Source organism: Crocodylus siamensis, chromosome 3 (genome assembly GCF_052110815.1).
Source record: "Crocodylus siamensis isolate JL-2025a chromosome 3, ASM5211081v1, whole genome shotgun sequence".
In the NCBI taxonomy this organism is placed as follows: Eukaryota; Metazoa; Chordata; order Crocodylia; family Crocodylidae; genus Crocodylus; species Crocodylus siamensis.
Window position 1 is genome coordinate 11773968 of NC_143397.1, and position 25356 is coordinate 11799323.

At 47.1% G+C, this 25356-nt stretch overlaps 1 protein-coding gene across 1 annotated transcript in view; it reads right to left on the reverse strand.

Moving 5' to 3' along the window:
* LOXHD1 (lipoxygenase homology PLAT domains 1) overlaps positions 1 to 18079 on the reverse strand; it is a 190191-nt gene extending 172112 nt beyond the window's left edge. The window contains exon 1 of the mRNA XM_090037209.1: positions 17917 to 18079. Coding sequence (XP_089893335.1) covers positions 17917 to 18079 — 163 coding nt within the window. The remainder of the gene's footprint in view (positions 1 to 17916) is intronic.
* Positions 18080 to 25356: the final 7277 nt, after the last annotated feature.

Consider the following 25356-nt stretch of genomic DNA (forward strand, 5'->3'; position numbering starts at 1 on the left):
GGAGGAATAATTCGGTCTTGTGGCCTCCCAGCCCCGCCAAAAATTGGCAAAGCAGTCCCGGAAGTAAGAGTCTTGAAGCAGGCTGACGTTGAAGCACCAATAAGGCGCTCATGCACAGGTTCTCCCTGGCAGGCTCAGTTCACAAAAGGCTAGGCCGTGGTCTGACAGGCCCGAGGGAATGATGCGGCCGCTGCGTAGGAGTGGCAGGTGGTGCCTGGTGACATAAATGCGGTCGAGGCGGGCCATAGTGAGACCCCCGGCACTCATCCTGGCCCAGGTGTACTGGCGCGCGTCGGGGTGCAGGGCTCGCCAGACGTCGACGAGGCTTGCAGTCTCCAAGACGGACTGCAGCTTGCGGGCTGAGGGCAGGTGAGGCTCGGGCCCCGTACGGTCGAGCAGGGTATCGGTGGTACAATTAAAGTCCCCGCCTACAAGAACCAGGTCATCGTCCTCGCCGACCTGGCGCAAAAGGCTGGCCAAGGTCTCAAAGAAAGTGACCCTCTCCTGGCCATCAGAAGGTGCATAGATGTTGACGAGCAGCAGATGGTGTTGCGCTAGGGTGACGCGAACCGTCAACAGGCGGCCGGGGACAACCTCTCGTGCCACCGCCGTGTCATGCTGCAGTTGTGATGATAGGAGAGTCGCGACCCCGGCACTAAGGTTGGTGCCGTGACTCAAGAACACCTGGCCTTGCCAGGCAGCACGCCAGGCCAACTGGTTGTGCCTGTTGGAGTGCGTCTCCTGGAGGAAGGCGACAGCCAGCCGCTTCTGGCGCAGGAGCTCCAGCACGGCCTCTCGCTTCACCAGGTCTCAACAGCCGTTGATGTTAAAAGTGCCAATGGTTGTGGCTGCCATGGGTGTGAGTTTGGGAGAAGAAGAGCGAGGTAAGGCGTAGATAAAAAGCAAGCCCCCAAGAGCCGAGCAAAGGCAGAGACAGGTCGAAAAGAAAAGGCCTATCGTGCCCTACTCTAGTCCAGGGACCCCGCCAGGCCCCACTCATCTCTCACCCACTGGGCGAGCTTCTCCAGAAGATAGGCCATCTGCCTAGTGCCCAGATCCTGCTGCATGAGCTTGGCCGCCGCCCTGGCAGCCTTGATGAACACTTTAGGGTCCGCACACCACTGGGTGATGCGCGCCGCTATGTTCTTTTGTCCTTTCGTTTGCTTTAGAAAGGTCAGGAGCCCCCCATAGTCAGGACCGACCCAGGGGGGGTCTGCCAACATGGGCTGCACATTTCCCACAGAGGAGCGGCGAGGGCGCACACTGGCTGGGAGCGCTACATCCACACCCTCAATATCCAAGCCCATCAACCTCCTCTGATCGTCCAGGTCGAGGTCTGGCTCTTGAAGAGCAAGCCCCACCTTCTTGGGGGGGGAGAGGTCATCTCGCTCTCGAGGTCGCTTGCGACACTCAGAAAGCTGGATTTCCATCTCACAAGCTTCCTCACCCAATTCAGTGGCCTGGGACGTGACCAAGAGGTCAGCAGACTCTTCTGCTGCTCCCTGGGTCAGACCTCCAGAGGCGACACATTGTGCATATGTCTTCTTGCCCCCCGTCTCCGAGAGCTGGGAGACGGGTGAGGCGTTAATGACCCCTGTCTCCCCCACCTCCAAACTGCCCTCATCCCCAGTCAGCAGGGTTGCCGACGTGACAGCCGGGGCAGGGCCGGGCTCTCCAGCAGGGGCCTCCCCAGCACCAGCTGAGGAAGGCCTCAGTGGGGATGGGGTGTCCTGAGGGGTCCCTTTCACTTTCTTCTCCTTGTTGCTCTTCTTCTTCTTCTGCTTTGTGGCAGATGACCCATCCTTCACAGAGGATGGGCCAGACTGTGCCTGGCCTGTCTCCCCAGAGCCAGCCACCTCAGCCAAAGCCGTGGTGGAGAGCAACTTGCAGGAGGTCTGAGCCCTGTCGTCCGATGGGGCCTCAGTGCCACAATCGCTGACCACCCCGGCCTCGATCGGGGAGGTCAGAGCAGGCAGGGCGGAAGCGGAAGCATCTGCCTCTCCCCCCGGTGCCGTGTCTGCACTGGTGGGAGTGGGCACCGTAGGTGGAATGGGGGGGGAGGGCTGGGGCCTAGCCCCAGCCCCTCCACCGGACGACACTCCCACACCAGAGACTTGAGCCCCCTCAGATGGAACAGGGGCAGGAGGAGGTCGGGAAAGACTCCCGGCCTCACTGGGTGGGGCCTGCATCCCGGAAGTGGATGGGCCGTCGTCGGCGTCGCTGTAGTCGCCGACATTTTGGCCGATCCCCCCCGTGGGCACTGAGCCGCTAGGTGGGATGAGCTCCCACACTGAAAGCACGTGGTCTCCCCACAAGAAAAATAAATCACATACCTCCGCCCATTGGACAAGAGGCTCAAGGACTGAGGCAGAGACCGTGAGCCCTCCCTAAAGAGCATGAACACCTGCCTTCGAAAAGACAGGACATGCCTCAGTTTGGGGTTTTTGCTCCCTATGGTCAACCGGCGAAAGGGACTCGTAAGCACCCCATAGGGCTCGAGTACCCTGGCCAGGTCTCGATCGGTCACGTGCGGGGGCACATTGGAGATCACCACCCTCACCGCTAGGGTATCTAGGGGGGTGACAAAATAATGCGCGCCCGCAATGTCCAGGCCCTCTACGCACACCCTATGGACTAGGGTGGGGTCGCTCAGGTAGATCATCGGGACCGTGTTGACACGACCTGCGTAACGGATGGTCTGCTGTCCCAAGAGACTAGCCAGAGCATCCACGCAGACCTCAACCCCAACAAAGGGAGGGGTGTGCACCCTCAACCCACAGGTAATGGGAAGGTTCTGGGAGGCATCCTCGTGCCAGCTGCTGGCTGTAGGAGCAGCCATTCCTGACAGGACAGGGTTAATTCCCAACTCTAACTAAGCAAAGCAACAACAAAAAAAGTTTATAGTAACTAAAAAATATAAGTGTCCGGGAAAGCGGCCACAAAAACTCCAGATGGGAGGGGGGAAGGGGGTGGAAAAAAAAAGCGGCTGGGGTTTGAAAAAGCGAGAAAAAAAAGACAAAAACAAAAGGGAGGGGGGAAAAGGGGTAATTTAGAGCACCCCGCAGAAGGCAAGCTAATGGAAGATAACTCCCCGCTACAAGCAAGCAGAAAAGAAAGAGAGAGAGAAAGAGCGAGAAAGAGACAATAAGAAGGAAGGCTGCGAAGACAAGAGACCGGAAGTACAGGGGGATGGGACAAAGAGGAGAGAAAAGGGGGAAAAAAAGCTGCAAAACAGCAAGAAAAGAGAGAGAAAGCAAGATAAACAGAGGCTAGAGACCTTTAGACAGGTGGGAGTGGGAAAAGAAAAGAGATAGGAAGCCGGGGAGTCTTACGCTCGGGATCGCCCCACGCAGCTCCAAGCGAGCCTGGTCCGGTGCGTCCAAAGCGAAGGAAGGAAAGAAAGAATGTACTATAAAAGATCTTTTCCTCACCCCTCAAGAAAAACACGGGATTCATCAGTTCAGCAGATCATTTCTGAGCCCCTGAATAATTACTTTCATTCCAGAGTAACCGACAACCATCCTTGGTAATGAACTGCACCTTTCACAGTCCATGAATAGCTTCTGAAATTGAGTGCTCGAATTGGAAATCTGGATTGCTTCGGGTAGTCGCTCAAGGTATAAGAGCATTTGGATATCAGGAATGTTTATGAAGAATGTAATATTGCTTTCATATTAACTGAATTTGGCCACAAGTGCAAAGATCAGAATGCTGCATTACCAGGGAGAAACTCCAGAGAGTGCTTATATTGCCTTGCAGGACTGGCTTTTAGAGACAGCTGTCGAGTGTGAAACAAAGCTGAATCCATTTGCAAAGCTTTTCTGCTATGGATACGATGCCCCAAAGAACGGGCGGGCGGGGCGGGAAATAGATGGTGACTATTATGCAGTAAAGTATAATGGCAAGAAAGAGAGGAAAGGAGAATGACTGCATTTCTTCCACTGAATATTGCGACTGCTCTGATGTTTCACCTAATACTATCTTCTGCTGAAGTCAGCAGTTAGTTTGAGCATGGTGCTACCCAGAGACCACCAGAGCAAGCCCCGGTGAGATGTAGCCTTGGCTTGAAATTCAAACGCACATCAAAATGCTTAGCAGACAGGAAGCCTAAAATGGACGGCCCATAAACCATCAAAGGCAATCGAGAGATGCCACGCTGCTGTACAAGAGACTTTTCCTTTCAGATGTCTCTCTGTTGCTGCCACAGAAGTGACTATTCTGTATTGCAGGTTTACACTACCCTAGCTCAAATGCCAGCAGCTGTTGAGCTGCAGCAGCACAGAACTCAGTAGGGACTAATTTACCTTGCTGCTTCATATTGTGACTGCGGTCTGGGCCGATTCCGAGTTTCATCTGATTCTCACAGCTCTCAAAGAGCCCTTTTTTGTTATTTTTCATGGGTTCAACTTACTTAAAGCCCCACTTTGTGAAACCCAGTATTTGCCAGCGCTCATTAAATACAGTGGGAAAATTGCATGCATAGGCAGTGCCATGGCAAGGAAGTTTGGTGCCTGGGGCAAAGCCTGCAGTGGCAGCCCACCCTTGCCCCACACATGGAGCGGGGGGGCACACGATCCCCCATGCTTGCCTGGGAGTGCACACGGCAGCAGAAGCCACCCTCCCTCCATCCCCGCGCCCCCCCCAAGCGAGCCGGTCACAGCTCCATCCTGCACCTCGCCGGCTTCGGCACCTGGGGCACTCACCCACTCGTGCCCCAGGCCTTGCTATGGCACTGCACACGGGGTTTGAAAGATCAGGCTCAAAATTTAACAGGATCTCATTCATATGGGTCCCAAATCCAAAGAGCTTTGCTTTCTCAGGCCAATACCCATTATTACAAAAGCCCATAGTGTAATACCCATGATTAAAAAATGTGGGCCAGAGGCAAGTCCTAATTCAGCAAAACAAGCACTTAAACATGTGCCTATGCCTCACTGGATCAGGATGGATTTAAAAGCCAGGTACAGATATTACATTTTTACATATTGCATAAGTGATTGGGAACTGGTCTATCCCCAGAACAGAACAGAAGTCTGGTACACACAGACCAATTTAAAAATAATGAAACCTGGTTTAAGATTTTCCCTCTCCACCCCCACTCCCACCCCAATGACAAACGTGTGCTCTGTTTACTACTGAATACCTTAGACGGGCTCTAAACTAGACCGAAAATTAGATGTGAGTTAAGGTAAGTTCATCTATGCACCCTAGACCAGTGGTGTTCAGCCTAAGCCCATGGACTGGATCCAGCCCATGAAACTTTGTCATCTGGCCCTTGGGGCTGCCCCCTGGGTCCAGAAATTTTGCAGCGAGGGAGGTAGTGGCAGCATTAGTTGTGCCATACTCTGGGACCCACAGCAACTAATTCTGCCCCCGTCCTCCTTGCCAAATGTCTAGACCCACGGGGAGCCTCACAGGGCAGATGACCTGGCCCTGTGCACCAATTACACCTGTGCATCAAGGAGGTCAGCAGTCAGACTCACCATGTGGGGCCAGGCCAGCATACTGGATCACACCTGCAGACTGATCCCCACGCCAACCCTACCCTGGATCAGGCCTGCGGAGCAACCCCACACATTGGATCCAGACCGTGGACCACCTCACGCCACTCATGCAGCCAATCAGCACCATGGCCCTAGACAAACAAGTTGTGGGTGGATTGGTCTCTTTGTGTTGATCAGCACTAGGCACACCAACATTTGGAGAAATGCATTCTGTGGTTTTTACTACTTCATTTTCCTTTGAACACATGTTCAAAAACACCATCCCATTCACCATAAACGATCCCACTATCTTCAGGTTATGCAAGGGGGCATGCACCTACCAGCGCTAACAAATAGGTCGTTATCAGCTAATCAACTGAATTTCAATAATTTCCTATTACAGGAATATTGCCAGCGCTCTTCACACATTATACCCTCTGTATTCACACAGACACGCACACACAGGGCTTGTCTTTAATTCCTATTCAAAAAGATTCAATTTCTGGCTGCCCATTGTGACCTTCCAGGGTATGCAACTTACCTGTATTACCATGATACAACCACAGCTATATATAACCTTTGTTTCTGATGTTTCATTGTTGCCAAAACACTAATAGCAATAAAAATAATCAACAAGCAACTCTTGGCACTTATAAGTTTGTGGGTAATAAATACCATGCAATTACACTGGCTGCTTCCTGCCTCAAGTTCCTGATGAACAATGCATTGTGTCTGCATCCTAACAAGAAGTATGAAATGTTTGCTCAATAGCTCTTCAGCTTTCTAGTGCTTAATACAGCTGCACAGCTGTAATCATATTTATTATTAATACGCTAGATAAGATTAAACGTTACCCAGAGAAAGAGTTATTACTAATTAAGTGCATGGAACAGTGACACAGTTTGAGGTCACACACAGGGTATGGTCACAGCGTTGTCCTATTTTGAATATGTGGCCTTGTCTAAGTTTCACATAAACTATTATCTGAAACCTTTATAGCCCATTGTGTTTGATCTTTAACAACTCTGCAAAGTTAACAGCCAAGGAGCCAGCTGGAGATAAGTCCTTGGCTCTGAACCTGGTTGTAATAGCCAAGTTGGCAGGACTTTGTGCAAATGTAATGGCTTATCTTTCATCATTAATTTAACCACCAGCAATTCTAAGTTTATATCCAGGTATTTATGCTACACTATTAGTTTGAAGGGCTACAAAAGTAAAAGGCCCCTTTGAAAATTGATTTTCTTGTTCTTACAGGCTGTTCTTATAGCATTTGGCTAGATTTGGAAAACAGGTTGAGGTTAGGCCACGATAAGCTAATATGCTGGAGAACCCTGACCTGTCCACGGCCTTTTCTCCCAGTACGGAGCCAGCCTTCAGCCTGTTATAGCAAGGTAAAAGTATTATCCAGTTGGTGCACAATGGGAAATGTCTTATATTCAGCTAGGAAGTTATTTAATCCCAACCACACCTCAACTTCTTTTCTTAATCCAACTGAAGTCATGGTAATATTAATGCTGACCAAACGCTTTGGACTGGCACTCCATACTGCAAAGGCCATTAAACTACAAAATAAACACAAAACCAATACAAGCTTTTCCCTTACCAATATTTCTCAGCCTGATCTAGATGGACCACACCTCATAAGGGGTAGACCAGTGCCTAATTCAGTCCCTGACTTTCTGTTCACACAAACAAGAAGGGGCCAATCAGCCCCAAATTTGGTGTTGATGTTTGTGATGTGGACATACTATGAACCACACCAGACTCTCATTCATTTTTATGTGGGCTAATGAAAAACCATCAGATGGTAACAAAGCTCAGCCAAACTGGGCCGAGACCACAATGACACTACCGATTCATTTCTGAGGAGGAGAGAAACCAAACACTTGGGTGCTGCCAACATTGTATAAAGGGAGCTGAAATACCAGAAAGTTCACAGGAGTGTGCATGAAACTGTGTATGGGCACCCTGTGCAGGACAAAGATCAAGCCAGAAGGACACAAGCAAATTATTTATCATATCAGTAAACTTCAACTATAGACTCATCACTTCATAGTTGTTTGGGGCTGAAAGGGACCTCATCGGGTCCAGCCCCCCTGCACTTGGGCAGGAAAGACAGCTGGGATCAGATGACCCCAGCAAGGTGGGCATCAAGATACTTTTTGAAGATTGCCAGGGTGGGTGACTGCATCACCTCTGGGGGGAACCTGTAAAAAACCCTTGGTACTCAACTTGTAAAGAAGTTTTTCTTTAAGTCTAGCCTGAAACAATCTGCAATCAGTTTGTGCCCATTACTTCTTGTCCTCCCCTGCGGGACCTTGGTGAATAGATGCCCTCTCAAGCCCTGATGTACACCCTTGACATACTTATAGGCTGCCACCAAGTCCCCTCCGAGTCTTCTGCAGGCTGAACAATCCTGAGCCTCTCCTCATGTGACCCAGTTTCTAGGCCTCCAAGCATGCGCGTGGGCCTCCTTTGGACTCTCTTGAGCTTCTCCACATCCTTGAAGTGCAGAGCCCAGAATTGGACGTGGTGCTCCATCATCATTCAATGCTTATCATCACCATGTTTGTTATTTATTATCTGACATGGCAACCTAGATCAAAGACCTGTTGTGCCAGGCATTGTATTGATACACAGAGAGACAGTCCAGGACCCAAAGACCTTGCAGTCTAAAGAGGCAAAACCAGCAAAAGATTGCAGGGGGAGGACAGTTCAATGGAGTTTCATCTCCGTCATTCATTATTTTGTATTCAGAGTAAATTATAATTATTATTATTTTACAAGGAGAGCATACAGAGGACCCAGGGATAGGGATACTGGAAATACCACCAGGTTCCAAAATGATCTGAGGGGTATGGCAAGAGTCTAGGTGAAGCAGAAAGTTTTAGGAGAGGGAATACAAGGCGAGGAGGACTTCTAGTTCCAGTGAACAATTCTTCACAGCCCAAATCCAGTTCGGCAACACTACTCCATTACTGCAACTGGGGAGCTCTCTCAGACTCCTCCTCTTCCTCCCTTTTCCCTTCAAAACCTGGGGTGGGACTCCTCCATTCAGTAGTGTCCAGAGCCTACCAGTGATGCTCTGAGGTCCACCAAAACAAGGAGATGAGCATCAGCCAGGGAAATTATTTAGAAGCAGGGTGACAGTCTCCTTCCCTCACTGAGGCAAGGTACAGACTTGACAATGATGGACTCGGTTCCTGCCTTGTGTATGGCATTACTTATACTCTCTGTCTAAGAGTTCCCAACACCGGTAACTTTAAAAGTGCACCTAGAGCTATCTCTGAGGCATCAGCTTTGCTATTCTCCACCCCCTAAAACTAGAAGCTCTGGCAATAGCTTCTTTGCTCAAAGCTGGCCTACTCCAAAGCCTGCCAAGGTGAATAGAAAGCCTCCTGTAGACTTCAGCTTAGATCAGGCCCTTTGGGCCCTTTGGTTCATTCACAGCCAACCTAAGGTTTCAGAAGGGCAAGGGAAGCAGCACAAGGTCGAAAAAGATCCCTTCCTTGTCATTAGTACCGATAATGGAAAATTACTCCTAGCTGCCAGTAAGAATCAGTGATACCACCACAGTCAAAATACCATTCGTATACTGTAGTGTAGATGAATCGGGGTCTCAGAGGGAGTTAAAACGATCGGCCTGATGAAGACATCTGAAATGTTAGTCCATCCTTGAGAACATTGTGTCATTCAGTGAAATGAACCCTTCTAAGTACAGTGATTAAGCTATCTACAGTCACTAAGTGCTACTATCTCTTCCAAGATTTTACATTAATCATTAGAGCTGTTCAAAACTTTTTTCTGAAATTCACAATTACATGTTGAATTCTGATATGGGGGGGAAGCAACTGTGAATTTCTGTCCTTTTTTGCCATTGATTAGATTGGTTTTGTTTCTTCAAACGGTCGTCTCCAATGTTCATAACCTTCTTTCTACAAGCCAGTTTTTAACGTAGGCTGAAACACAGAACCATAGGGTTGAAAGGGAGGGACCTCCAGAAACATCTAGTCCAACCCCTCTGCAAAAAAAAAAAAAAGGATGCATTACTCCTATAAATGACCTCCAGCTCGACCAAACGGCTTTGATAACAACTTTTCCCAACTTACTAACCTCCTCCTCCTCCTGAATCCAATCCTTCGCATGACCCAGCACCCACACTGAAGGAACATCTGGAAACTCTACATTGTCGCTATCGGCAATCCCTTAATTTGAGAATGACCCTACCACTGCTCATTGAGGATCTCAAGGTGACTTACCAGTCCAACCCTTGAGCCACAGATCTGTCCACAGAAGTTGCAGGTCTTTCCACAGGGAAGAGGAGGCTGCAGGCTGGGCTTCCCCTCCTTTTTCATCCTCTGCTCTCTCTTCTCTGCTTCGAGGGTAAGACGCGTTACTTCAAAACAGGCTGCTGTTTTGGTTGAGGTGGCACTGCCACTGGAGTCAGTCAGTAGCCAACTCCTCCCAACTCTTAATGTCGACCTTCAACGTATCCTTGTAGCCTTTCCTCTGGCCACCACAAGATCTCAGGCCATTACTAAGCTGGGAGTAGAGCACTTGTTTTGAGAGCTTGAAAGTCAGCCATCTGCACACAATGTCCAGTCCAGTGAAATTGGTCCAGTGAAATTGGGGGACCGGCCCTAATGTTTATGAAATCTATGAAATCTTTGTCTGCAAGTTTGTAGTCCCACCCCGCTGTCCTCCACTTATCAATACGTGCCTATCCACAGGTACTTCTACCTTTTCTTTGATATGCTGAATAGATCAACCACTTAACCATCACGTGAGAAATCTTTTTTTCTAGGCCCCTGCATGATTTTTATGACTACCCCTTGAATACGCCAGCATTTCTTGGAGTGCAGACATCAGCATGCTAGTGGTAGTCTTAAATCAATACTGTGTACAAAGTCAACATCACTCTCCTTTTTTCATTTGCTTTGCTCCTTTCTATGCATCCAGGAATCTTTTTAGCCCTTTTAGATATATTGCAGTGGGAGCTCAGGTCAAAGTAACATTTCTGATGACTGCTACATCCTTTTCTGTATCTCTGCTTTCCAAGGTACAGGCTCTCATCCTGTAGGCATATTCTGTATTTGCAGTTCCCAGATGTATTAGCTTGCCCTTGGCTGTATTAAAACACATTTTGAGAATCATGGCCATTTATCCATCGATCCACATCCCTTTTGTAACGTTCCTCCTCAGCGCTTCTACCCTGTCAATCTTGATACCATCTGCATCTGTACAAGCAAAGATCATCCAGGCTATTGATCAATGTGCTAAACTGTACTGGTCGAAGAAGTGATCCTTGAAGGATCCTGCCAGTAATGGCTCCATTTACTGATGTCTCCCCATTGTTTACATTTTGAGATCTGTTGTTAATCATTTTTTTACTCATCAAATACAAGCGTATCAAACACATGGCCCAGGGGTAACATCCAGCACCGTGGAGGTGGGTCATTCAGCCTGTGGGTCTTCTTACCACAGCTGTCAGAGTTGCTGGGTCAGCCCAGCCAGCACCCAGTGGATTAACACAGCTGTTGGAGGTAGGTACCCTCTCACACAGCCTTTTCCTGCTGCTAAATTTAGTGTTTTCAATCAGCTGCAGTTAATGACTGGTGTGAATAGCAGCAGCATTAACCCCTTGGGAGCTGATGGGCAACATGGCCTGCCAACTGATTTGGCCAGTCCTGTTCTGAGGATGAAATGGTGTGCAAATCTCTGCCTGGGAGCAAGTTCAGTCCAGAATGAACAGCTTTCAGTCCAGAATGAACAGCCCCGCAAGTCAAGGAATAGCATGTGTGGGTTAAGGTTGTAACAAGCAGATGACATAAAGCACAGAGGAGTCAGGTGAAGGGCAAAGCCTCTATAGAAAGACAAGTCACAAACTCCCCGTCTGCAAAAGTCACAATCTCCCCCTCACAGTTCCAGGTCTCTCACACTCCATAAAAAAACCTGAACCTCTTAGCAGTCATTTGTGTATTCATGACGGGAAAATTAATCATGACAATGGGAAGCAGCTAGCAGTCTTCAAAGACTATTGGAGGCATCCAATTGTGCAAAAGCAAACAGAGAGAAAGGGAGGAAGGGAATTTGGATACCAAGTATGACAAGAAACGAGACCAGAAGGGAAACAAGAATGCCGATTTTGAACGCAGCCAATCAGAACACAGATTTGGGAATCATTAATCTTTAAGCACAGGTACACAAAATCACCTGAGCACAACCAACACCCCCAAAATCACCTGAGCACATTATTCATTTGCCTAGCAGCATGGAAAACATGAGTGTGCCAAGGTGAAATGCCTGTTTTCACCATTTAAGAGTTGTAAAGAGCGGCGGTGGGGGGAGCTTTAGGGCAAGCAGCTTGCATGTACCAGGAAAGTCCTATCACAATCTCATTTCAGACCATTATGGATTCAGAGGAAGCAAAATAAATTCAGGTACATTTACATTTGTGGTCGATGGTTCACCTCGGCAGCCTGTGAATGTTTCTCCATCATTAATTATGGTTCAAGGGGAGCCGCAACTTAAGACAGCGGAGCGGGTCCTCTTCTGTTACAAATTCATACCTGACGCCTGGCAGACATCCAGCCCTTCACCCATGTCTCTGGAAGGCAGCCAGTTCCCCACATTTGTCCGGACAATTGTGTAGCTTTCCTGCTGCAGAAGGTCAAAAATAGCTTTCTAGCAGCTAAAGCAAGCTAAACAGAGGAGACAACGGCAAGGATTTTGGAAGACACGTCTTTCCTTCCGCTTTCATTGCAAACTCTTTAAGAAAAGGAACATGGCATTCACATCCCGAGAATGTGCAGGTGGAAAATATCTTGGGTGAAAGTTGCCCTAAAATGATGGAGTTCAAGATCCTGAAGGAAGGAGAAAAACAGAGGGACACAGGACTTCAGGAAAGCAGAATTTAACAAACTCAGGGACCCAGTGGACAGGATCCGCTGGGAGGCAAGTCTGAAGGGAAAAGGAGTCCAGAAGAGCTGGCTGTACTTTAAGGAGACCCTCTTAAGGGTCCAGGAGTAAGCTATCCTGATCTACAGAAGAATGGGAAGCTGACCAGCCTGGTTAGACAGCAAGCTCTTCAGTGCACTGATACTCAAACAAGGATCCAATAAAAACTGGAAATGTTGTCACAGTACTAGGGTAGAGTATAAGAGAACTGAATGGGCATGCAAGGAGAAAATCAGGAAGGCCAAGGAATAATCTGAGATGTAGCTGGCTACAGACATAAAAAGCAATGAAAAAGGTTTCTACAAGTATGTCAAAAAGAAGAGGACCAGGGAAACCACAGGTCCCTTTTGAAATGCAGAAGGCAGTCAAGTTAAGGATGATGCAAAGGAGGCTGCAGTATTAAAAAGCTACTTTTTTACTTTAGCCTTCACAAACAGGGGCAGCTACCAGATGACTAGTGCAGCTGGTAGCAAAGATAGTGAAGGAGACACACAGCACATAGTGGAGAACAAGGGGATCAGGAACAGCCAGTGAGGACTCACCAAGATAAGTCATGCCTGACCAACCTGATTGTCTTTTGTGATATATCAACAGGTTCTGCAGATGAGAAGGAGCAAGTGGATGTGATATAACTTGACTTTAGCAAGGTCTGAGGTCTTGAATCTTGAACTCATCAAGAAGCTAAGAAAATACAGGCTAGACCAGCAGTTCCCAATATGTGGTATGCGTACCACCAGTGGTACGCAGACATCTTATCAGTGGTACATGTTAAAGGGTCCTGATTTTGAAGCCCAGGAGTTTTTCAGACCGTGAAGCTCCACAGCAAACCACCTCCCAGCCCCAAGTCTTGCACAGGCTCAGGGAAGAGGAGCTCTGTGGTCCCCCCCATGCCGCCAGGGCGGGTCAGTCTCACAGTGATTTGGGGTGCACGATAGGGGGTCTCTGGCGGCACCTGCAGGGACCTTCCTACACTGCGCTGGGCCAATACTACATGTCACAGGCAGCTGCAGGAAATGGGAAAGGGCAGAGCCCGGGAGAAGCTGAACAGATGTTGGGATTGACCAGGGCCGGGGCTGTCTTCCCCCTGGACATGGGGTGGGGAAAGGAGAGGGGAACAGCAGATGGTGCCAGGTCTGAGTGAGGGTCATGGGACCCACCTGAGTTCCCAGTGCTGTCCAGGGCTCCCCAAGTGCCTCAGTTCACTTCACGCCGAGATGCTGCCTTTTCTGTTCCTCTGCCTCACATGTGGACTGTGGGACTAGGCAGTCAGACCTGTGGCAGGCCAGTAGGGGGCGCTCCTGGGTTAAGCCGCCCACCTCCCTGCGCCCGACCACCCTCCAGGCTCCGAGTGCCTCCCTAGGGGCGCCTCACGTCCGGCAGACCCCCTTCCTGGAGCACACCCGCTAGCCTGGGGGTAACGTAGCCGCCACCACCCCGAGAAGGGACTCATTCTTGGCCCTGTGTCCTTGGGAAAACACAGGCCTAAAGTCCTACGGGTACTTGACCCAGTACAGGCACTTGGGGCACTTCCCCAAGTCGGGGGCAAAAAGGAAGGTCTCCCTTAGTCTGCAGACATAAGGGGTCTCTTGGGCATAATTTAGACCCACCCCTCAATAAGTTTCCCACACCGGTCACAAAGAAGAACTTTATTGATTACAGGGGTAGGGTGAAAATAGGGTACGAGATTGAGCAATATCCTAGAAATCCTAAAGAGCAAACAGTCTGGCTGAGGTAGCCTTTTGATCACACATCTGAGTTACTGCCAACTAGATATCTACCCAGATCTCGAGTAGCTTACTCACAAGCATCTTCCAAAGGCAGGTGAAGTTTCCCTCTGGAGGCAGGCCGTTCCTAGCTCGTGAGTTTTGGGGGAGAGAGCCAGTTTCAGATGGTAAAGCTCCTCTGAGTCCCCCACATGGCTGCTGCCCCCTCGTCCGGGCAGTCTTAACTTATATAGCCCCTGTGACCTCATTCACCTGGCCCAGTGGAGGCCAGCTCCGGTTGGCTGTCGGCCAACCAATTTGAAATACATCACTAGTTGCCGGACAGACTTCAGCCCACCAGGTAGATGCCCCTCACCCAGGTAGGTGATACCAGTCACATAGGCAAAGGGAGCAGGTTTCCCCCCTCCCTCAGGATTGTAGCCAGCTCAGGTGACCTAAAGAGATAGGGTAAGAGTGTGTCTCCTCTGCTGGGCCCATTCTAATCAAATTGTCACAGGGCAGAGATTTTATCACATTGTCACAGGGCAAAGATTTTGGGGAGAAACCAAGGTGGCTTTCTGCCACAAGACCCATTGAAGACATCCCCCAAAGCATCTCCGGATGGGTAAGTTTACACTGTCTTTTTTCCAATTTACAGTAGTTTTATGTGGCTACCGTAACTGATAAAACAATGTTTTATGATTGCTAAAGGTTTTGATGTTGTTTTAATACATAGTCTGTCACCTATGTGTGTGAAACATTTGCTGGTGGTACTTAAGGCTGCATCTTTTTAAATTGGTGGTGTGCAATCTGTCAGAGTTTGGGAACCGCTGAACTAAATCAATGACTCTCAACCTGGGGGCAGCATCCTGAGGTGCCATCAGATCCTTGCAAGGGTGCTGGGGGGTTTGAGCAGATAAGTGAAGGGTAAGGAGATAAGCAGATAAGCTAAACAGATAAATGCAGTCTCAGGCTTATGCCTACCTGGATGATCCTCCACCCCACTGCCCAACCCCTCTGCAAGTAGGTAAGCACTGTAATATATACATTATGTTTTGAAACTAGGTGCTGCTCAATTCATAAATGTTATGGAGAGGTGCCTTGAGTCCAATGAAGTTTAGAACTACTGGGCTAGACCGCTGTAAGATGGATAAATAACTGGTTGGATCATCATGTTTAATAAGCAGTTTTCAATTACTTAATGTCTAATTGGCAGATGTCAAGTGGGGTTCTCTAGCTGTCTCTCCTGGGTCCAGTATTGTTTAATATTATAATTATGTAAGTATGTAAAGGATGCGCATCAGGATCTGGGGGAACATCTGTTCACCAGAGCGCCCCAAGGGATAATAAGGACCAACTTATGGTCAAACTCCTCCATGACTTTTTATAGGTTGGACATATGGAAAAATTTCTATACTGTTCAAGCCCCCAAGGTCTGGAATAGACTCCCTCCAGAAGTGGTGCAGGCACCTACTCTGGACTCATTCAAGAAACACTTGGATGCTTACATTGCTGGGATCCTTTGACCCTAGCTGACTCACTTAGCAAATTTACAGATGACACTGAGCTACATGGAGCTGCAGACACTCTGGAGGGCAGGGCTAGGATCCACAATGACCTTGACAGACTGGAGAAATTGTCTGAAATCAGTTAGATGAGAGTCAACGAGGACAAGCGCAAAGTCCTGTACTTGGGACATAACAATGGCATGCACAAATGCAGACCAGGGAATGAGTGGCTAGGCTGCAGTCCTGGGAGGCATGACTTATAAGGAAAGACTCAAAGAAATATGGTTATTTAGTCTGGAAAAGAGAAGACTGAGGGGGATTTGATAACAGTCTTCAGAAATACCTAAAGTGATATTACAGAGAGGATGGAGATGAGCTTTTCTCTGTGGCTGTAAGGGACAGAACTAGGCACATTGTCCTCAAGCTGCAGCAGGGAAAACTTAGGCTGGAGATTAGGAGGGTGGCCAAGCATTGGAAGTTTTCAGAGGCAGGCTGGACAGACACTTGGCTGGGATGGTTTAGTCATGGATGATCCTGCCTTGAGCAGGGGAATGAACAAGATGAACCTGTGAGATCCCTGCCGGCTCTGTTTTCTATCATCCTATGATTCTTTCTCCACTTACAGCGCCAACACGATGTCATTGGCCAGTCCATATTCACAACTGCTTCATCAGAATGATAAGGGCATAGGGCCAGCCTCTTTATCCAGTGAAAAGCAATGTTGGCCAAGTAATGAGTATCTATCTTAGCTAATTTAAGAATAGTGACTACTGCATCTGTATAGGAGCTTGGACTAGAAAACCCTTGAAGTTCCTTCCAACCCTGATTCTGTAATTTCAGTGAAGCTATGTTAATTCACAGCAGCTGAGGATCTGGGCCACGACCTTTTTCTTTCCCTGTTGGGTGTGTGAGACAACACATAGTGGGAAACAGGTCTCTAAAAAGGGTGTGATACAATACAAAGGAAATTGAATCAACTCATCCAGAAAGAAGCAATAACAGTTAAAAATGAACCAAAAAAAACCCCAACCTCAAAAGCAGGTGTGCCATTTAAAGGATCCACTGAGAAATCATTTGACCAGTGGGTTTTCCCACTGAGGGACCTAGCTTTGACAGTGTACAGCTGTGAATTATATAATACTTTCCCCCAGTCCCTCAAAAGTATCATTAACTCTTCTGTGTCACAGGCTAAATGGGATACACAAGAGTAAAACCGTCCAACAATGGACTAGTTGGATGGATTTCTGGCTGAGCACCTCCAGAGGTAGCCTCATTCCTATGACAATTCATGCTTCATGTGAATTTTTTTAATACACACACACCAAAAAGAGCATTAAATGATACCTTCTATATCTTGTATTCGTGAAAACTGCCTTAGAAAGAGACACCTCATTAATAGGAAAACAAATGTAGAAAAACAATTTGAGACTAGTATCGTGACAATGGCATGAAAAATGTTACCTTCATCAGCACAGATCAGGTAAAATCTTAACAGTAATACTTTGCCATTATACACCCTCTATCAACAGAGGATCTCAAAACACTTGATAAGTGTAAGAATTATGCCAGTTTTTTATATCAGGAAACCAACACAGAAGCCACATTGAAAGCACTGATGCAACAAATCCTCTCATTATCCACGGAAGAAATATGTCAGGTAACAGAAGTACATGATTCCCTTCCCAACCCACACAGACACTACCCAAATAATTTGCCTTCCCTCTAAGCAGTGTGTGATGATGAACAACTACTTTGTATTCTACATGCCCCAAACTGGATCATTAACAGAGCTGGTATATTCCTGGGGTGGGTAAGAAAACTCAAGTTTGTTACCATTGAGCTGCCTGAAATGAAATGCAAGTTTATTTGCAGGCTCAGCTTTCACATCTTGATATCGGGTCATGTCGCCACTCACGTTACTGATATGCATCATCACATGGTTTGTGCACCGGAAGTACACGTATGATTTGCAAGCTTTGCTGCCCCCCTTTCAACATCATTAGCTTAAAACACTCTGCAAAACAGGCACCAGTTGAGTAATGATATCATACACAGTACTTCACAAAGCACTGGCACACTGGTGTCAAGTTCCAGAGAATGGGCTGGGATCCTAATATACAATGCTACCATCATCTCAAAATATTTCGCATTCAGACACAGAACTGAGACCGCTTTCTCTTCAGATGAGACATACTTGGGTTGGGTTGGACTTGGTCCTCTACTGATTAGGAACCAGGTAGCTCCGTTTTATCATGAAACACTTACTTTTGGGCATGTCCATAGGGTTCAGGGTGGCGACCAGATCTCTGGTGAACTGTCTGTCTCCCTCATCCTTGCTCAGCCAGTTGTTGCAAGGAAAGTAAAACCGGAGGTGAGGTCTGTTCATGTCAGTCACTATCACACGGTCAAGGAACCAGCTTGCATTCATTCCGGTGTTGTCATGCTCAATTCTATGGCACAGAGGAGGAACAAAACGCATGGGCTGGTTGGGATCGGTTCGTTTGATTCTGACAGGTTCCGGCATTCATTTACATTAAGCGTAAATGAACTTATTGCAATGGCCTATGTACTCAAATCTCTCACACTTCGTGGCCCTGCATTTGTTGTTTAATGACGTCACAACCTATCATTTAAGAAAAAGGTGCCTGTGTGCATGTGTGTATGTGTGTGTGAACACATGCGCATCTGTTCATAAAAATACATGTACATATTCACATACACACATACAAATCCATATCTAAATATACACCCACCCCTACAACCCTCCATCCACACACTCACATAGAGGTTCACAGAAACATGTAATCATATATATAAACATTTAAATTATCTACATAATTAGCACCCATGTTATTCCTTCCCCTTTTATGCTGCCTCATTCACCTCTCTCATTTTCTTACTTTGTCTACATCAATCTCTGTTTCTTCCACTTCATTTCTTATTCTTTTCCCCTGTAATGTTTAATTTCATTCAGATCATTCTGGCATTGATTAAACATAGTTATTATGATAGCTGTTATTTGTGTTACAGCAAGTCATACACCAAACCCAATTACTTCACTGAGACAAAAGCTACAGGTGTAAGTAGGCCCCCTGGCACATGTTATGTCACGTTAATGTGGTATTTTCACCATAAATAGTAACATGCTACATGTGCCTCATGTGCATGCATGATTTATGGTGCCACAAAGATGTTCCACAGTCTATGGTAAAAATAAGCTATCAAGAAGCAGGTTGCTCAGGAGCAATCCCATGGGGAACCTGGCAATCCCTGTTCCCATTCACCTTTCCTGCCTTGTTCTCTAATCCCTGCAGGGGCTGTGGGGCAAGATATTTAATTCCAGGGCCTCTACATGTCACGGCTGTCTAAAAACCATACTTGCAGCTCAGCTACACGCATGGACTTTCAAAGGTCCCAACATGCCAAGACCCTGGGATCAGGGAGAGGCCTCCTAATCCCTGGGTCCCCATGCACCAGGACATCAGAAAAATGCACATGCAACTGGGCTTCACACGTGGCTTCAAAAGTCCTGGATCACTGGGATCTTTAAAAACTGAGGGTGCAGCCCCCAGCTCTACACATGGCTTTTAAAGGTTCGCCAGGACCCAGGGAGCCTGTGGGTTCATAAGTGCCAAGTGGGTGTCAATCGACTCCCCACATCCAACACTTGCAAATCTGTGCCCAGGTTCTCTGCTGGCAGTGGCACAATTGGAAGCTGATCCTCAATCCCAACCATCATGGCCGCCCAGCACTAGATAAGCATCTTGCTATACTAAGCGTGTCTACATGAGATGTTCGCTGCGGAGCTGCCTAATTAGCTCCACAGTAAAGGTTCAGTTGTCTACACATGTGGCCTTATTAGGCCACAGTAAACTAGGATAGTACTTGTCAACACAAGTTCTTTACTCGGCAGCAATGCACATGTAGATGCATTGCTGGCTGGGGCATGAGGGTGCTTCAGAGTGGGGCCTGCCTGCCTATTAGCCCTGCACTGGAGCAGCCTTGCACCCTCGGCAGCCCCTCTGCAGCATGCTGAGCCAGGTCAGAGCAGCCCTTGGCTGGCAGGCTGATGCCCAGGGCCCCCTGCAACCGAGGCTGCTCCAGTCCAGCTCAGTATGCTGTGGTCCTGGGCACACATGCAAAAACCAGTGCCTGGGAGCAATAAATTCCAGTGTGAAATGTGCCAGAGTTTATTTCCTCACATTAATTGTATGTGTAGATGCGCCTACTGTGTCTAGAGACAGTCATGTTACTTTCATACCTTATTTTCTTTATTTGTCCAACGTTGTAGGTTTTTATTCGGAACACATCTGTTTTGGTCCTCTCAAAAGCACTTCGACTCCTGCAATGTACATACATCAAAGGCCATATTAAGCAGATAGTTACTGTGTCAGCAAATGCACTGTCAGAGATCCATTGAGGATCAGGGTTTAATAATGAAGAATTATCATTGTCTGCCATTGGGCTAACCTGCTTTTCAATGTCTTCATTCCTGTTAAAAGCTCTGAACAGTCTTATGTCCTGGGATTAAAAACCAACTGATCCTTTTTCCACCCTCCCATTTTGACAGGTCTGACAACTTTTCCCCAGAAACTGGTATACGAACTTTGGAAGAAATGCAACGTTAGCCCAAGTGGATGCAAACCTTGGGTCACATTCCATATCTTCCCCACTGCCCTCCCTCCTTGCTCCAATAAACCCCCAAACAAACCAAAAAACCACTTTTTATTATAATGAAGAGCTGCAGTACATCCCTACAGAGAGGGATGTTTTGCAACTTTGCAAATGGCTTTCGGAAATAACAAAAAATAATTTCCTCAGGCACCACCACTTAGACATAACATCGAAGGAGGTTTTTTTAAATATTTTTTTGGACATTTCCTCTTCTCCTGTTCTTGAATTCACCTAAAACTACCTGAACGGATGTAGAATACACTATGTCGTTGATGCTGGGGCATGGCTCTTCCTTCCCTCGCCCTTTGGGTAGTCATTTATGCAACTTCTGACTGCTAAGGCATCTCACTGGACCCCAGCCTTGCTGCTCTACAAGGTAGACAACACTGGTGAACCCAGTCCTTTGTACCTCCTTGTCGGTTGCCTTGTAGAACCTTGACCCATTTCTCTGCTCCACAGTTGCAGAGGGCTGCTCCTTATTTGAAAGGTTTCCTCTGCTTTTCTCAACACGTCTCCTACATCAGAACAAGAATGGAGCAAGGAGTGTGTTTTGAATGAACTCCACGGCCCAGAACTACTCTGGCAGATGGTGCTATTCTGGAACTCAGGGAATAAGAGAGGATGCAAGTGGAAGATGGAAGTCTTGCCACCTTCTTCTGACATAAAAAGACTTTAAAGAAGTAACCACTGCTACATTCCTGCACCACTTTCCTGTCCCATACAGGAGTCTGAATTAGTCTGTAGGACACTTCTTCATTTCTAAAATATTAGGTACCCGAAGCATTTTGTAGGTATATGTAGAATACAGTGGGCATGTCTACACGCTCATTAACGTGCTGTAATTATGGTGCATTAAGTTTAATACCTGTAATGACAGGCACTAACATAATGAGCCATAATCGGTGCTGCTGCACATTAGCACAGATGAAAGTTGGGGGGGTGGGGTTGTGATACTACTGTGCATTAAACTAAAACTACTGCACATTAGCACGGCCTTTGCCCGCCATGCTGAAGTGCAGTAGAAATAGTCTTCTGCACATTAAGCATCTTGTGTAGACGTGCCCAATATAATCAAGTGTGTAAGATACTGGTGTGGGAGTCACAGGCTCTGTTCTCGGTTCTCTTCCCAATTCTGCCATGGCGTGTCTTCAGCCAAATCCATTCATCCTTCTGAGCTTGTTTCCCCCATCCACACTTCAACTTCCAGGCAAGATTTCTCTCTTAAGTTCTTGGCATGGCAAAGGTAAGACCAGGACTTGCAAACACTAACACAAATAAGAGTATACAGAAAACAGAAGTCACATTTCAAAAACAAGAAGCCACCACATAGGAGCATAGCCACGCTGCAGCAACAAGCGGCTCGAATAGTAATAATGTGAGCACCAGTGTCCAGCTTTGCTCAGATCTGTTTTCTGCGTGTTTGCGATATGCTCCTGCCTTTGTTTAAAGCTTGTCTTTTTGTATTGTGCAAATACACGTGTGGCTTTCACCCCGAGAAGCAACATTGCTCATGCTGTGCTAGAACAATTGTTACTACATAAAGAGGCTAAAACAGTTAACCTTGTCAGAAAGCTTTGGCAAGAAGCAATTAAATCCAGTCAAGCTTTCCTCATCCACAACTTGGCTGTCAAACTAAAAACAGTGAGCAAGTGCAAGGCAATTAGTTTGCCAAGCTTGAGTGAACATTGTAATGACAGCGGTTTCTCCCTGCTTGTACCCTGGAGATCAGTGCACCATTGCAGATTATCCAAACTACTACAGGGATGATGTAGAGGTATTAACGGCAGCTAATTATCCAAAAGCTTTTAGTACACTAATTTTGTGTGCTGCCAGTTTATGGCACTCACATGACAATTCTAAGTGTTTGAATACTGTATTAAGTTTACGTGTGGTTTCGATTTCTAGCATTATGCTCATAACACTGGCACGACACTGTGGTTTCAAGACGCAGAGAGAAAACTCAATAATCAAACAGCAAAGAGCACATGTCGGCAATCACTGCCTTGAACAACTGCAGAGCGTATGCATTACGGGTCTTGAACGAGTGAGTTCAGGAAGGGATTTGGAATTGCGTCTGCAGCCGGGAGGCAAACTTTTGGAGAGTACCCTTGGCAAACTGCAGGCAAAACTGAACGAGCATGAAAAGTCTTGGACTGCACGTGCAACAGCAAGGGGGGAAAACTGCATGGTTTGGGGGAAAAAGCCCAAGTTCTTGTTATTAGTGTTGCTCAAATACAGCACAATCACTAGGGTAAAAAGAGATCCAGCCAGTGAACTATTTCCATAGGTTGCAACAAAAAAGGAAGAGGGGTGTTACAGATGGCGTCTGCTATAGATGCATTTAAACTAGAACAGTTTTGGACCTGTTATTATAAGGAGCTTGATATCACAGGAAACATAGTCAGGGGAACTGGAACTACCCAGCCTCTGGTGATAAATAAAGTACAAAACACCTGAACTAGAAACTCCAGCTGTACCTTGCTAAGACCCAAAGCTTGAAACATAGTGAGGTTTTAGGTACACCTACTGGTTAGCATCTGACATGTATCTTGCATAATTTCTCTCGAAATGTTAATTCTTACCTTGAATTAAGAGGAACTAACAGGATTAGGTTTCAGGTCAGGTCATTTATATGTTGTGTTTCTGGCAATGGTTTGTCATATAGGTAATACAGTGCATTTCTGTAGGTAGCAGGCTATACAATCTAGAGCTAAGTGGATAAGTCACCATAAATAATATATTCAGCAAATATATCTGATGAGGCTTTAGGATCATAAGGAAATCTTAGGACCCATTTGCAAAAATTGGTAGGCTTAAGAATAGAGCCTAACAAGTCTTTAGTGTTAATGAAATAAACTGAATGAAGTTGTCTCTGAAGGGAAAGCAAAAACCAGGATAATTATCATTTTGGCAATATTTATGGGGCGTGTTACCTGGCAATGCAAGCTGCACATTGAAATTCCTAAGCCATATGGCATGCCCACACTGAACAATCTGTAAAGGTATTTGGAGATCATGTCTGAAAGGTCACAAGCAAGTGCAATAAAAACATTACTTTGGGGGAGATTAAAAAGATGCTCCTTTAGGATTATCCTTGAGATGTTATTGTTTTAGTGGTATATCTATTTAACATGGATTTTGGTATTTTGATTGTTGCTACTGCTGTTTTAGAAGAACCAGAAACTGAAGCTAGAAAATCCTGGGTCTAGTAAGACTGATCACAGTGAAAGCCAGAGGAAAAAAAAGTGCTCCTTAAATCATTTGTTAGCTAACACACGGTGAAATCCTAATGAGGACAAGGCAGGGGTAGTTTTCTCACACGTTGGCTGATACAGGTAAGCACTGTGCTTCCTCCAGTTGCAATATATGTTTGTTACTATGACTTAGCTAATGGCTGGCTAAAAAAACCCAACCCTTTTTCCCCCAACACAATTTTCTCCTTGTCGCCTACAGTGCTGTCATTAATATGCTTCTGTGAGGGATAAATAACCCAGACAAATTGGCCTTCAGATCTTCTGCCAAGCTTGTTGTCATTCTGCTGACAAAATCACGACAAATCAGAAATCTGCTGAAAGTACTGCAGAAGGCAGAGACACATCGGAAAATACTCCAGATGGGAAAATTACCAGCTGAAAAGCACACCAACTGCAAGTGTTCATGAAACAAGGACATTATATTCCCTTTGCTCTTAGTAATCTGCTATCAGATGGCAAGGTCCTGGCAAATTGGTTAAACAAAGCATAAAAACACTGGTGCCTGCCTCTTGCACAATGATGTAATGGGCACACTCAATTGCTTGCAATTCCTTGCAGTTAAGCTGGGTGAGTCCATAGAAAGAAGATGGCTACCAGTAATCAATAATAATCACAATAGCCCAGCACTAGGCCAAATCTCTGACAGTTCAAAGACTGTTTTATCACTAGCAATGGACTCGCTAAGGATCAGTTTAAAAAGCCAGTTCAACTCCTGAAGCTGTCCTACAAGAGCAAACACAAGAATTCAACTCTAAATCCAGGTGCAAAATAGATCTTAGAAATAGTTGCACCAGTTGACGGGTGGTAAAAGGGAATGGCTGGGCCTACGGGCCAAAGAAAGAGTGCCACCAGGTCAAATTGCTATCTGGCTGCAGGTATGAGCTTGCACACAAAAGTGTGATTCATTTACTCCTAAGCTGTCCAAGGCAGTAGTCACTGACAGGTAGATCACGATCGACTGGTCAATCACGGCACCTCTAATGGTCAGTCTCAGTCTGGGGGGCCTGAGCGTGGGCACGTGCACACACGTAGCATCCGGGTTTTCCCAGACATGTCCTCTTTTTTGGCTCCCTGTCGTTGTGTCCGGGCAGGTTTTCGAAATGATAGCAAATGCTGGGGTTTTTGCTTTGCCTCTGCTTTCCCAAGCTAGCTGCTTGGGGCTGGGAGCAGTGGGCAAGGTGACTGGCTGTCGGGGGTCACATGGTCTGCACACAGGCCCCAGCAAATTGTTCCCAGGTAAGAGATACAGATTGTTTGATTGTTTGTTTGTGTGTCTGTGTGCGTGTCCATGCACACACACACTACATGGGTGGCAGGTATGGGGGGCATAGCTGCAGGTCGGGAGTGAGGGGCACCGGCAGGGCTAGGGGGCAGAGGGATGCAGGTTGGGAGTGAGGGGCAGAGACAGGGCACAGGTGTATCACTGCCCCCCCAATCATATACCCCTCCCTCTTCTCCTCTCCCCCACCCCCGCTTTCACCTCTCCTACCCACAAGTGTCCTCTTTTTTGGTACTGGAAATTTGGTAACCCTATGAGTGGGGACCTGGCCGGGCCAGGTGGTGGGACAATCAGAGCCCAGGTGGCTCATTCAGTGCTGCGGGGGGGCTCCCACCATCGCGCGCACCTCGATGGAGGCCTGGGGGGCACGTGCCCCCTTGATCTGTGCGTGGGGTGGAGGTAGATCCTGGGTTGCACTTTATTTCAAAAAGTGATCTTGTGCTTAAAAAGGTTAGAGACCACAATTCCAAGGCACTGAAACGATGACTTAAAAGTAAC